The 12,099-nt window shown below is 47.8% G+C and overlaps 1 protein-coding gene across 1 annotated transcript in view; it reads left to right on the top strand.

Annotated features, from left to right (window-relative positions):
• LOC309601794 (spindlin-Z) overlaps nucleotides 1–12,099 on the top strand; it is a 106,061-nt gene that overhangs the window by 82,509 nt on the left and 11,453 nt on the right. Inside the window, exon 3 of the mRNA XM_082334922.1 lies at nucleotides 885–933. Coding sequence (XP_082191048.1) covers nucleotides 885–933 — 49 coding nt within the window. The remainder of the gene's footprint in view (nucleotides 1–884; nucleotides 934–12,099) is intronic.

The raw sequence follows: 12,099 nt of genomic DNA, 5'->3' as shown, positions 1-12,099 counted from the left end.
GGGGTTTTTTTATTGATAACATACATGTGTCCAGCACTCTCCGACTGGGTTCTTTTAGATATTCCATATGTAGAGGGTTTAATGTTTAATACCAATTTTAGTTTTTTTAAGTTATTTGACATTACATGGGGCTTTGATTTAGCAGAATGATACAGCAATTTACTTAAATCACAGTACAAGTGCAAGTTACATTTAGCAGCGTATAGCAGTTGCAATATACAGTCGAATCAAAATACAGATGTGATTCTCATTACTGGTCTCCATCACGATGCTGGGCACCCCCAGTTAATGGGAAGGAATATGTGGGTTGAAACCGGCTCAAGCCTGTTGCTATCTTCAAAGTTCTTTCTGTTAGTTGTACAGTTTTTATACTGTATATGCTATACTGAGTCTTTATACTCAGTTTTGGCTCTATACTGAGTTTTTATACTCAGTTTGGCTGAACCACGTATACACCCACCCATTCTGGCCTCGCTAATTCAGGAAGATATGTATTTGCTTATTATTATTGTTGTTGTTGTTATTGTTATTGTTATTATTATTATTAACTCAAGGGCAGTTACACGGCCATTTCATTCCCTCAACTGTTGTAGCCATTTATCTAGAACAAAGACTACCTCCTATCTCCTTTGTGTTAAGTTCAGCTTTTTGTAACAGTTGTCATCAGTCACTCCCTACTTCTTCACTTAGCTTCATGAGTACATAGTCCTTGCCTGTATCCTCAGAGCCTCTTTCCATTGTAGGAGCTCATTGATCAATCACAACATGAAGTGTTTAATATTTTTTACTTTAAAAAGAGAACTTTTCTGGTAGATGATACCTTTTTGACATTGTATATAAACACACTTCATCATTGTTCAATAATTCCATCATTTATATTGTAGGTCATGCAGGAGTCTCTGCGAGCATGATGAAGAAAAGAACTTCCCACAAGTAAGTTGCTAATCTTTCCTAAAGTATAGTTCTCAATAACTGGAAGTACCATTCTAGAAATGTATCTATCTGTATTGTTCCAGTCATTTTGCTCTTGAAAATCATGTGGAGTAGTATTCAGACAGTGTATGTGTGTAGTGTCAGACTTTAATTCTTTTGGGAGGACAGTGGGAAAGAATGCACCATTGGTAGAGTTCTAAACATCATTTTGAATGTTACTCTGAGAGAAATTATCCTGTCAATGCAATTCTGTAATTTACTCTATAATTCAGAGACAAGAGGTTGCAAACCAGAAATTAGGCACATGTACTCTAGGATTAATTACAGCTTTAGTTTTTGAAAAGGATTTTTCACCTTTTTTTAAAATAAAGAACATACTGAAGTACTTCTATAAGGCAGCTGCTATTTGTGTGAAGGATACTTGCTTATCCTATACATTCATGGCATGTATTATTCTCTCTACTACATTTTGAAATAGTAGCAGCTAAATGCTGCTATGAGTAAATGTGAGAAGATAGAGGTAATAGCTTAGACATGATTGACCTTAGTGTCTAACAGCTAGATGTTGCATCTGGCTGCATCTCTAGTGGGTGAACTCTAAAATAAGCTGGGGAAAGGTGTAATTTATTAAAATACTACTAGTTATATTTTGAGTATGAAGTCCTATAGTAGTGATATACAACATGCATCAATCCAAAGCAATTTGTCTGTCAGAAATATCTTCTGTGATTAACATTTGAATTAGTATTAACTGTTTCCCAGACACAACACCTGATGTAAAACTACTCTAATTCCTTCCACCAACTCTTCGCTGTTCAGTCTTGTCTATCTCCTTACAAGGCAAAGATAAACATTTATTTGTCTAGAGACAGGTAGAGTTAAAATTTAATTTCTCTTGTTCTTTTTCAACCGCTCAGAGAAAGGAGTGTATGATGGGAAGACTATCAGAGGTGGGTTGCCTTTTGTACTTGAGGGTGGCTAGATTTGTCTTTATTGTTGTGCTGATATACACTTATTTAAATACCTAAATACCTAAATAGGTTGTATATTTTTTAGCATAAAGGCTTTTATGGGGCATATCCTAAGTCACATGATTTTGAGGCATTTAACTTAAGCGCCCAACTGAGTTTTATGTTAATTTAGCCTAGTTTAATTGTTTAAGAATTGTCTGGTAAAGGTTTTATTTTGTACCAAACCAAGATGACTTTGTGTGCTGTTCACTGACTTCTCTGAGAATGACAGAGACTAGTATGGAGTTGTTTTTATTTGATATTCGTTGCTTACATTTTTGAAATGAACAGTAAGTAGTGGTGTAGACATGTTTATAGTAAACAAGTGGGATATAAATCACTATTTTAAAATATATGCTGATACTACTATGAGCTGTTACAGCAGACCATGAATTAGTAATGCATACTTTGTCATTGATTTAGTTATGATGACTTTTACATTCCTCATTTAAAGAAAAAGAGGAACAAGTCTACTGGCACTTGAAGGCCACAGGGGAGATTCTAAACTAGGTTCGGAAGTTCAGGGCAGGGGAAGAGCCAACAGGATGGAACAGGGCATGGTCCAGTAACTGAGGAAGTGATAAAATGAGCTGTGTGGATTAGTCTTCTGAACTCTTCTTAACTAAAATGGTAGTTAACTATTGACCCTTTTGGAAGGGAGTCCCATGGTTATAGGTCAGCTGCATAAGGGCAGTTCTTCTGAGTGCTCTGTCAGTGTCAATGGGTAGTGATGATCTCTGTGAATATGAAGCTGACCCTATTTGTGTCAGATCAGTCAGTAGTCTCTCTCATCCTTTCCATCCTTGGTGCGTAAGGAAAGAGTGCACAAAACAGTGTAAGTATAAAATCTTCCTTATGCTCTCCAGGTTTCTCATAGTTGGCAGTTCAAGGACTTTGAGGTGGAGGTTGTATCTGCAGTTTAATTACCACTGTACTTCTCCCTTGTGAATTTCTGATCACACTTTAAACTATCTTGTTGTGGTGGGTTATACTTGGCTGTGGGCCAAACTCCCACCCACCCGCTCACTCCCCCTCCTCAGTGGGGCAGGGGGAGAAAATAGGATGAGAAAGCTCATGGGTCAAGATAAAGAAAGACAGGGAAATTGCTTACCAGTTACTGTCACAGGCAAAACAGGCTTGACTTGGGGAAAATTAATTTATTGCCAATTAAAATAGATTCAGGTGGTAAGAAACAGGAAGACAAACATTAAAACAACACCTTTCCTCCCCCCTTTCCCATGCTCAACTTCACTCCTTCACTCCACACTCCTCTACCACCCACCACTCCCAGGGTGGTGCAGGGGAAATCAGGGAAGGGAGTTTACAGTCTGTACATAACAGTTGCTCTCTGCCGCTCCTTCCCTCTTGTACTTACTTTCCCCCTGCTCTGGTGTGGATTCTCTACAGTCCACAGTTCCTGTTAGGAAAATCTGCTCCAGCATGGGCTCTTCCAGGGGAGACAGTCCTGTCAGGAAAACTCTGCTCTGGCATGGGTTCTCCGTGGGTTCTCCATGGGCCACAGTTCCTTCAGGAAATATCTAACTACTCCAGCATGGGTCCTACACAGGCTGCAGTGTGGATATCTACTCTAGCATCATGGAATACCTCCTTTTCTGAACTTGGTGTTCCTTCTGCTGTTTCTCACACTTTTTTTTTTTCCACTTTTTTTTTCCCCTCCTTCTCTGCTTGTCCATTGTTTTTTTGCCCTTTCTTAAATATGTTTTCCCAAAGGCGCCACCAACTTCACTGATTGGCTCAACTTTGGCCTGCAGTGGGGCTATTGCCAAGCCAGGTGGAACCAGCTGTGTCTGGCACAGGGCAGCCCCCGACTTCTTCTCATTGAGGCCACCCCTGCAGGTGTTGTCGTGTGTGTGTGTGTGTGTGTGTGTGTGTCCCCGCTACCTAAACCTTGCCACGTATACCCCATACACTTGTAATCCTAAGAAAATTAATTTCACAACTGAATGATGGCTTTTGAAGGAATACAGAAAGTACTTTAAAACTTCTGTCTCTAGTAATGTGCCTCATAGTCTGAATATTGAGGAAAAACAGTTTATAACAATTCTCTGATCATACGATCCCCTGTTAGTGACGGTCTGTAGTAAGATCAAAATTCTAATTTGGGCCCTATTTTTAATAACTTTTCTACATAGCACCATGAAATATAGAAATTGTACTGACCATTGCTACTCTGCTTCATTTGTACTATTTTCTAAATTTCTTTGAACTTTCCATCATCTGGTTCTGCTAATAAAACTTTTTCATGTAACAAGATTTTACTTATCAGCTTAATGCCTAGAAGATAAATACTCAGTCGCCGAGGTGAGCAGCTCCAGTGCCAGAACAATCCGCAGTGGAGCTCTCAATGGCAGTGTACAGGGGGTTTCCTGAACTAGGGGAACCTCAGGGGGAGCCACGAGAGCAGGAGCTTGCAGCTCATGCAACAGCGGCTGAGGAGACCTGGGCGGGGCCAGGAGCAATGGCCGCCAAGCCCCCCCCCTGTATAAAAGAAGCCCCTAGGGAGCGCTAGCGACCAGGGCAGGCAAACAGGGCAGGCAAACAGGGCGTGGCGCATCAGCAAGGGCATAGCGCATCAGCAAGGGCATGGCACGGCAGTTCACATGGAAGGGCGCTGAAGCTCTGCCAGCTCGACCAGGGAGCAATGGTATCTACCCATCAGAAGGCTATGTCCACTCTCAACTCTGCACCTGCCACGACTGACTCAGCTTCCCAGACAGAGCTCCAATGGGAACACGCTGCTACCAAGGTGTCAGGCTGCAGGGTGTGCCCTACTCTTATGCCAGTACCAGATGGTGGTAGTGAGCACACCTGTGGGAGGTACGCCCAGGTAGAGGAACTCCTCCACTTAGTAACAGAGCTCTGGGAGGAAGTGAGCAGGTTGAGGAGTATCAGGGAGTCAGAGAGAGAGAGAAAGAGAGAGTACTGGAACCGCACCCTACCTTCCCTGGGACAGGCCCAACAGGCAGACAGGACCCATGATATGGAGGATTCCCTATCCTCTCTCCACCTGGCTGAACATAGTGACTTAAGGGATAGGGGGCAATGGCAACAAGTTCCTGCCCAGCACAGCAGGTGCATCTCCTCCGTGACTGCCCCACCTTCCCAGGTGCCCTTGCATAATAGGTATGACACTCTGCAAGTGGAACCGAACAATGACGAGGACAATGGTTCATCTAGCTTGGAGGTGTCGCCAAGGTTAAGTCGGCCTACACCCTGCGTCAAAACTGCTTCCGTAAAGAAAAAAAGATGAATTATTGTCATAAGAGACTCTCTTCTGAGTGGAACAGAAGGCCCAATATGCAGATGGGACCCACTTAGGGAAGTCTGCTGCCTCCCTGGGGCCTGGGTTAAAGATGTGAAGAGAAAACTTCCTATCCTGGTATGGCCCTCGGATTATTATCCATTATTGCTTTTTCAGGTAGGCAGTTATGAAGTTGCAACAAGAAGTCCGAGGGCAATCAAGCGAGAATTCAGGGCCTTGGGATGACTGGTTAAGGGATCAGGAGCACAAGTAGTGTTCTCCTCCAGTCACAGGGAATGATGAGGGAAGACACAGGAAGAGCCAGCTGATCAATACCTGGCTCCGAGCCTGGTGTCACCAGCAAGATTTCGGGATTTTTGACCATGGGTTGGTCTACATGACAGGTCTACAGGCCTGCTGGCGACAGATGGGGTACACCTGTCTCAAAGGGGGAAAAGGATCCTAGCACAGGAGTTAGCAGGGATCATTGAAAGAGCTTTAAACTAGATTGGAAGGGGGAAAGGGATAAAACCAGGCTCGCTAGAGATAAGCCTGGGGGCGGCACACCAACATTTGAGGGTCAGTGTGCTAGTGAGGTCCTTCGGTCTGCCATCTCAGTGGAGGTAGGGGATGGAGATCCATGCGGCAGAAAAGATACAAGGGTTATTGATGTGTCAGAAACCACGGAAGTGCCTGAGAAGAGTCATATAGGAATTAGGGCTTCTCCCCCAAAAAAAGTGGCAGGATCAACAGCCCAACTGAAGTACATCTACACCAATGCATGCAGCATGGGCAACAAACGGGAGTTGGAAGCCATTGTGCAGCTGGAAAACTATGATGTACTTGCAATCACAGAAACATGGTGGGATGACTCGCACAACTGGAGTGCTGCAATGGATGGCTATAAACTCTTCAGAAGGGATAGGCAAGGAAGGAGAGGTGGAGAGGTAGCCCTGTATGTTAGGGAGTGTTTTGATTGTATAGAGCTTGACGATGGTGATGGTCGAGGGTTTATGGGTAAGAATCAGGGGAAAGGCCAACAAGGCAGGTATCATGGTGGGAGTCTGTTATAGACCACCCAACCAGGATGAGGAAACACATGAAGTATTCTATAAGCAGCTGGGAGAAGTCTCACGATCACTAGCCCTTGTTCTTGTGGGGGACTTCAACTTACCAGATATCTGTTGGAAATACAATATAGAGAAGAAACAGTCTAGGAGGTTCCTGGAGTGTGTGGAAGATGATAACTTCCTGACACAGCTGGTGAGGGAGCCAACTAGGGAAGACGCCCTGCTGGACCTGTTGTTTGTGAACAGAGAAGGACTTGTGGGTGATGTGATGGTTGGAGGCCATCTTGGGCACAGCAATCATGAAATGACAGAGTTTTCGATTCTTGGAGAAGTAAGGAGGGGGGTCAGCAGAACTGCTACCTTGGACTTCCGGAGGGCAGACTTTGGCCTGTTTAGGAGCCTGGTTGACAGAGTCCCTTGGGAGGCAGTCCTGAAGGGCAAAGGAGTCTAGGAAGGCTGGACATTCTTCAAGAAGGAAATCTTACAGGCGCAGGAGCAGGCCGTCCCCATATGCTGAAAGACAAGCCGGTGGGGAAGAAGACTGGCCTGGCTGAACAGAGAGCTTTGGCTGGAACTCAGCAATAAAAGGAGAGTTTAAGAGCTATGGAAGAAGGGACAGGCAACTCAGGAGGACTACAAAGATGCTGTGAGGTTATGCAAGGAGAAAATTAGAAGGGCCAAAGCCCAACTAAAACTTAATCTGGCTACTGCCGTAAAAGACAATAAAAAATGTTTCTATACATACATTAACAACAGAAGGAGGGCTAAGGAGAATCTCCATCCTTTACTGGATGCAGGGGGAAACATAGTGACAAAGGATGAGGAAAAGGCTGAGGTACTTAATGCCTCCTTTGCCTCAGTCTTTAATAGTCAGACCAATTGTTCTCCAGGTACCCAGCCCCCTGTGCTGGAAGGCAGGGATGGGGAGCAGAATGAAGCCCCCATAATCCAAGGGGAAATGGTTAGTGACCTGCTACACCACTTAGGCACACACAAGTCTATGGGGCCAGATGGGATCCACCCAAGGGTACTGAGGGAGCTGGTGGAAGAGCTCACCAAGCTGCTTCGAATCATCTATCAGCAGTCCTGGCTAGCCGGGGAGGTCCCAGATGACTGGAGGTTAGCACATGTGATGCCCATCTACAGGAAGGGCCAGAAGGAGGATCCGGGGAACTACAGGCCTGTCAGTCTGACCACAGAGATGGGGAAGGTCAGTGCCATCACTCAGCATGTACAGGGCAACAACGTGATCAGGCCCAGTCAGCATGGGTTTAGGAAAGGCAGGTCCTGCTTGACTAACCTGATCTCCTTCTATGACAAGGTGACCTGCTTAGTGGATGAGGGAAAGGCTGTGGATGTTGTCTACCTGGACTTTATTAAAGCCTTTGACACGGTTTCCCACGGCATTCTCCTGGAGAAACTGGCTGCTCACGGCTTGGATGTGTATACTGCTCACTGTGTAAACAACTGGCTGGATGGCCAGGCCCAAAGAGTTGTGGTGAATGGAGTTAAATCCAGTTGGAAGCTGGTCACAAGTGGTGTTCCCCAGGGCTCAGTATTGGGGCTGATTCTGTTTAATATCTTTATCAGTGGTCTGGATGAGGGGATTGAGTGCACCCTCAGGAAGTTTTCAGATGACACCAAGCTGGGTGGAAGTGTTGATCTGCTGGAGGGTAGGAAGGCTCTGCAGAGGGATATGGACAGGCTGGATTGATGGGCCGGGGCCAACTGTATGAGATTCAACAAGGCTAAGTGCCGGGTCCTGCACTTGGGTCACAACAACCCCATGCAATGCTACAGGCTGGGGTAGGGGTTGCTGGAGAGCTGCCTGGTGGAAAAGGACCTGGGGGTGTTGGTTGACAGCCGCCCGAACATGAGCCAGCAGTGTGCTCAGGTGGCCAAGAGGGCCAATGGCATCCTGGCTTGTATCAGGAATAGTGTGGCCAGCAGGACCAGGGAGGTGATAGTGCCCCTGTACTCGGCACTGGTGAGGCCTCACCTCGAGTACTGTGTTCAGTTTTGGGCCCCTCACTCCAAGAAGGACATTGAGGTGCTGGAGTGTGTCCAAAGAAGGGCAACGAAGCTGGTGAAGGGTCTAGAGCACAAGTCTTATGAGGAGCGGCTGAGGGAACTGGTGGTGTTTAGCCTGGAGAAGAGGAGGCTGAGGGGAGACCTTATTGCTCTCTACAACTACCTGAAAGGAGGTTGTAGCGAGGTGGGGGTCGGTCTCTTCTCCCAAGTAACAAGCGATAGGACGAGAGAAAACGGCCTTACATTGCGCCAGGGGAGTTTTAGATTGGATATTAGGAAAAATTTTTTCACTGAAAGGGTAGTCAGGCATTGGAACAAGCTGCCCAGGGAAGTGGTTGAGTCCCCATCCCTGTAGACATGGTGCTTAGGACTCAGTCGGTGAGGCACGCGGCGGCAGCAATGGTAAGTCCTGCGACTGGGCACTAGATTGGGGTGGAAAAGGGGGTTTCCTGTGCCGGGGAACCCAATAAAGAGCCTGGTGGGGCCTTTGCGCCAAAAACCGGCAGCTCTCTTGAGTGAGGCAGACAGGGCTTGGACGTTGCCGCGGCAACTGCAGGAGATTTAAATGCCCCTAGGCAGAGACTGCGACCAGGGTGGGCAAACAGGGCATGGCATGGCAGAAAGGGCGTGGCGTGGCAGTTTGCGCGGCAGTTCACGCTGGCAGGGCGCAGTCAGACGGTGAGCTCTACTTGTGGTCTTTGCCCTCTCGGAAGAGACCTAGCCATGGTTTCCACTCGGACAAGAGCCATAGCCAGAAGGGATGTGGCGACGCAGACAGAGCTCCCACAAAAACATACAGCCACCCAGGTCTCTGGCTGCAGGGAGTGCCAGAGCCTTTCTCTGGTGACGGACGGCAGCCAAGACAACACCTGCGTGAAGTGCGACCAGGTGGAGGATCTGCTCAGCCTGGTGGCAGAGGTGAAAGAAGAAGTAGAAAGACTGAGGAGTATCAGGGAGTGCAAGAGGGAGATAGACTGGTGGAGCCACTCCCTACCATCCCTGAGACGAGCACGCCAGATGGAAGCATCAAGAGAAGGAGAGGCTCCCTCACCCTCTTGCCACCAGGCAGAAGGAGGGGACCTAAGAGATGGAGGGGGATGGAAACAGATCCCTGCTCGGCGCAGCAGGCAAATCCTCTCCCGGCCTACCTCACCCTCCCAGGTGCCCTTACACAATAGGTATGAGGCTCTGGAACTCGAGGGCCAGGAGGATGAAGATACGGACAGTGATCCATCCAAGGGGTTGACTAGGAGGAACCAGTCAGCCCCACGCATTACAACGGCCACTGGTAAGAAAAAAAGAAGGATAATTGTCATAGGCGACTCTCTTCTGAGGGGAACAGAGGGCCCAATATGCTGACCGGACCCATCCCATAGGGAAGTCTGCTGCCTCCCTGGGGCCTGGGTCAGAGACATTACTAGGAAGCTCCCTAGGCTGGTAAAATCATCCGATTATTATCCACTATTGGTTGTTCAGGTTGGCAGCAACGAGGTAGCTGATAGTGGCATCAAGACAATCAAAAGGGATTTTGGAGAACTGGGGTGATTACTTGAAGGATCAGGAGTGCAGGTAGTGTTTTCCTCCATCCCTTCAGTAGCCGGGAGGAATACGGAAAGGAACAGGATGACCCATCTCATTAACACATGGCTCGGGGGCTGGCGCCAGCGACAGAATTTTGGGTTTTTCGACCATGGGGCAGTTTACATGGCACCAGGCCTGCTGGAGACAGATGGGGTCCACCTGTCGCAAAGGGGGAAAAGGATTCTGGCTCAGGAGTTAGCAGGCCTCATTGAGAGAGCTTTAAACTAGATGCGAAGGGGGAAGGGGATAAAACCAGGCTGGCTAGGGATGAGCCTAGGGGTTGCATGCCTGTGTTGGAGAAGAGATCAATAGCCCAACTGAAGTGCATTTACACCAATGCACGCAGCATGGGCAATAAACAGGAGGAGCTGGAAGCCACTGTGTGGCAGGAAAACTATGATGTGGTCGCCATCACGGAAACATGGTGGGATTACTCACACAACTGGAGTGCTGCAATGGATGGCTACAAGGTCTTTAGAAGGGACAGGCTAGGAAGGAGAGGTGGAGGGGTAGCCTTGTATGTTAGGGAGTGTTTTGACTGTCTAGAGCTCAACGACAGTAATGATAAGGTTGAGTGCTTATGGGTAAAGATCAGGGGGAAGGCTAACAAGGCAGATATCGTGGTGGGAGTCTGTTATAGACCACCCAACCAGGATGAGGAAACAGACAAAGTATTCTATAAGTGGTTGGCTGAAGTCTCACAATCTCTAGCCCTTGTTCTCGTGGGAGACTTCAACTTACCAGATATCTGCTGGAAATACAACACAGCAGAGAGAAAGCAGTCTAGGAGGTTCCTGGAGTGTGTGGAAGGTAACTTCCTGACACAGCTGGTAAGCAAGCCAACCAGGGGAGGTGCCCCGCTGGACCTGCTGTTTACGAACAGAGAAGGCCTGGTGGGTGATGTGGTGGTCGGAGGCTGTCTTGGGCTCAGTGACCATGAAATGATAGAGTTTTCGATTCTTGGAGAAGTAAGGAGGGAGGTCAGCAGAACTGTCGCCTCGGACTTCCGGAGGGCAGACTTTGGATTGTTTAGGAGCCTGGTTGACAGAGTCCCTTGGGAGGCAGTCCTGAAGGGCAAAGGAGTCCAGGAAGGCTGGATGTTTTTCAAGAAGGAAATCTTAAAGGCACAGGAGCAGGCCGTCCCCATGTGCCGCAAGTTGAGCAGGCGGGGGAGAAGACCGTCTAGCTTAACAGAGAGCTTTGGCTGGAACGCAGGAAAAAAAGGAGAAGTTAAAACCTTTGGAAGAAGGGGCAGGCAACTCAGGAGGACTACAAGGGTGTCATGAGGTTATGCAGGGAGAAAATTAGAAGGTCAAAGGCCCAGCTAGAGCTTAAATGGCCACTGCCGTTAAAGATAACAAAAAAAGTTTTTACAAATATATCAGCGACAAAAGGAGGGCCAGGTAGAATCTCCATCCTTTGTTGGATGTGAAGGGAAACATTGCCACGAAGGATGAGGAGAAGGCAGAGGTACTTAATGCCTTCTTTGCCTCAGTCTTTAATAGTCAAGCTAGTCATCCTCGGGTTTTTCAGGCCCCTGAGCTGGGAGATGGAGATAGGATGCAGAATGAAGAAGCCCCAGTTGTCGAAGAGGTGGCAGTCACTGACCTGCTCATCCACCTGAATGCTCACAAGTCCATGGGGCCAGATGGGATCCGCCCGAGGATAATGAGGGAGCTGGCAGGGGAGCTGGCCAAGCCACTCTCCATTATTTATCAGCAGTCCTGGTCAACTGGGGAGGTCCCAGATGACTGGAAGTTAGCAAATGTGACGCCCCTCTACAAGAAGGGCTGGAAGGAGGATCCGGGGAACCACAGGCCTGTCAGCCTGACCTCGGTGGCAGGGAAGGCCATGGAGCAGATCATCTTGAGTGGCATTATGCGGCACGTGCGGGACAATCGGGGGATCAGGCCCAGCCAGCATGGCTTCATGAAAGGCAGGTCCTGCTTGATTAACCTGGTCTCCTTCTATGACAAGGTGACCCGCTTAGTGGATGAGGGGAAGGCTGTGGATGTTGTCTACTTGGACTTTAGTAAGGCCTTTGACACAGTCTCCCACAGCATTCTCCTGGAGAAGCTGGCTGCTCACGGCTTGGATAAATGCACTCTGCGCTGGGTTAAAAACCGTCTGGACGGCCGAGCCCAGAGAGTGGTGGTGAATGGAGTCAAATCCAGTTGGCGGCCAGTCACGAGTGCTGTTCCCCAGGGCTCAG

The sequence above is a fragment of the Platalea leucorodia genome, assembly GCF_965183815.1.
Source record: "Platalea leucorodia genome assembly, chromosome: W".
Taxonomy (NCBI): domain Eukaryota; kingdom Metazoa; phylum Chordata; class Aves; order Pelecaniformes; family Threskiornithidae; genus Platalea; species Platalea leucorodia.
The sequence above is the reverse complement of the archived record's forward strand: the minus strand, read 5'-3'. Positions and strand labels throughout refer to the sequence as shown.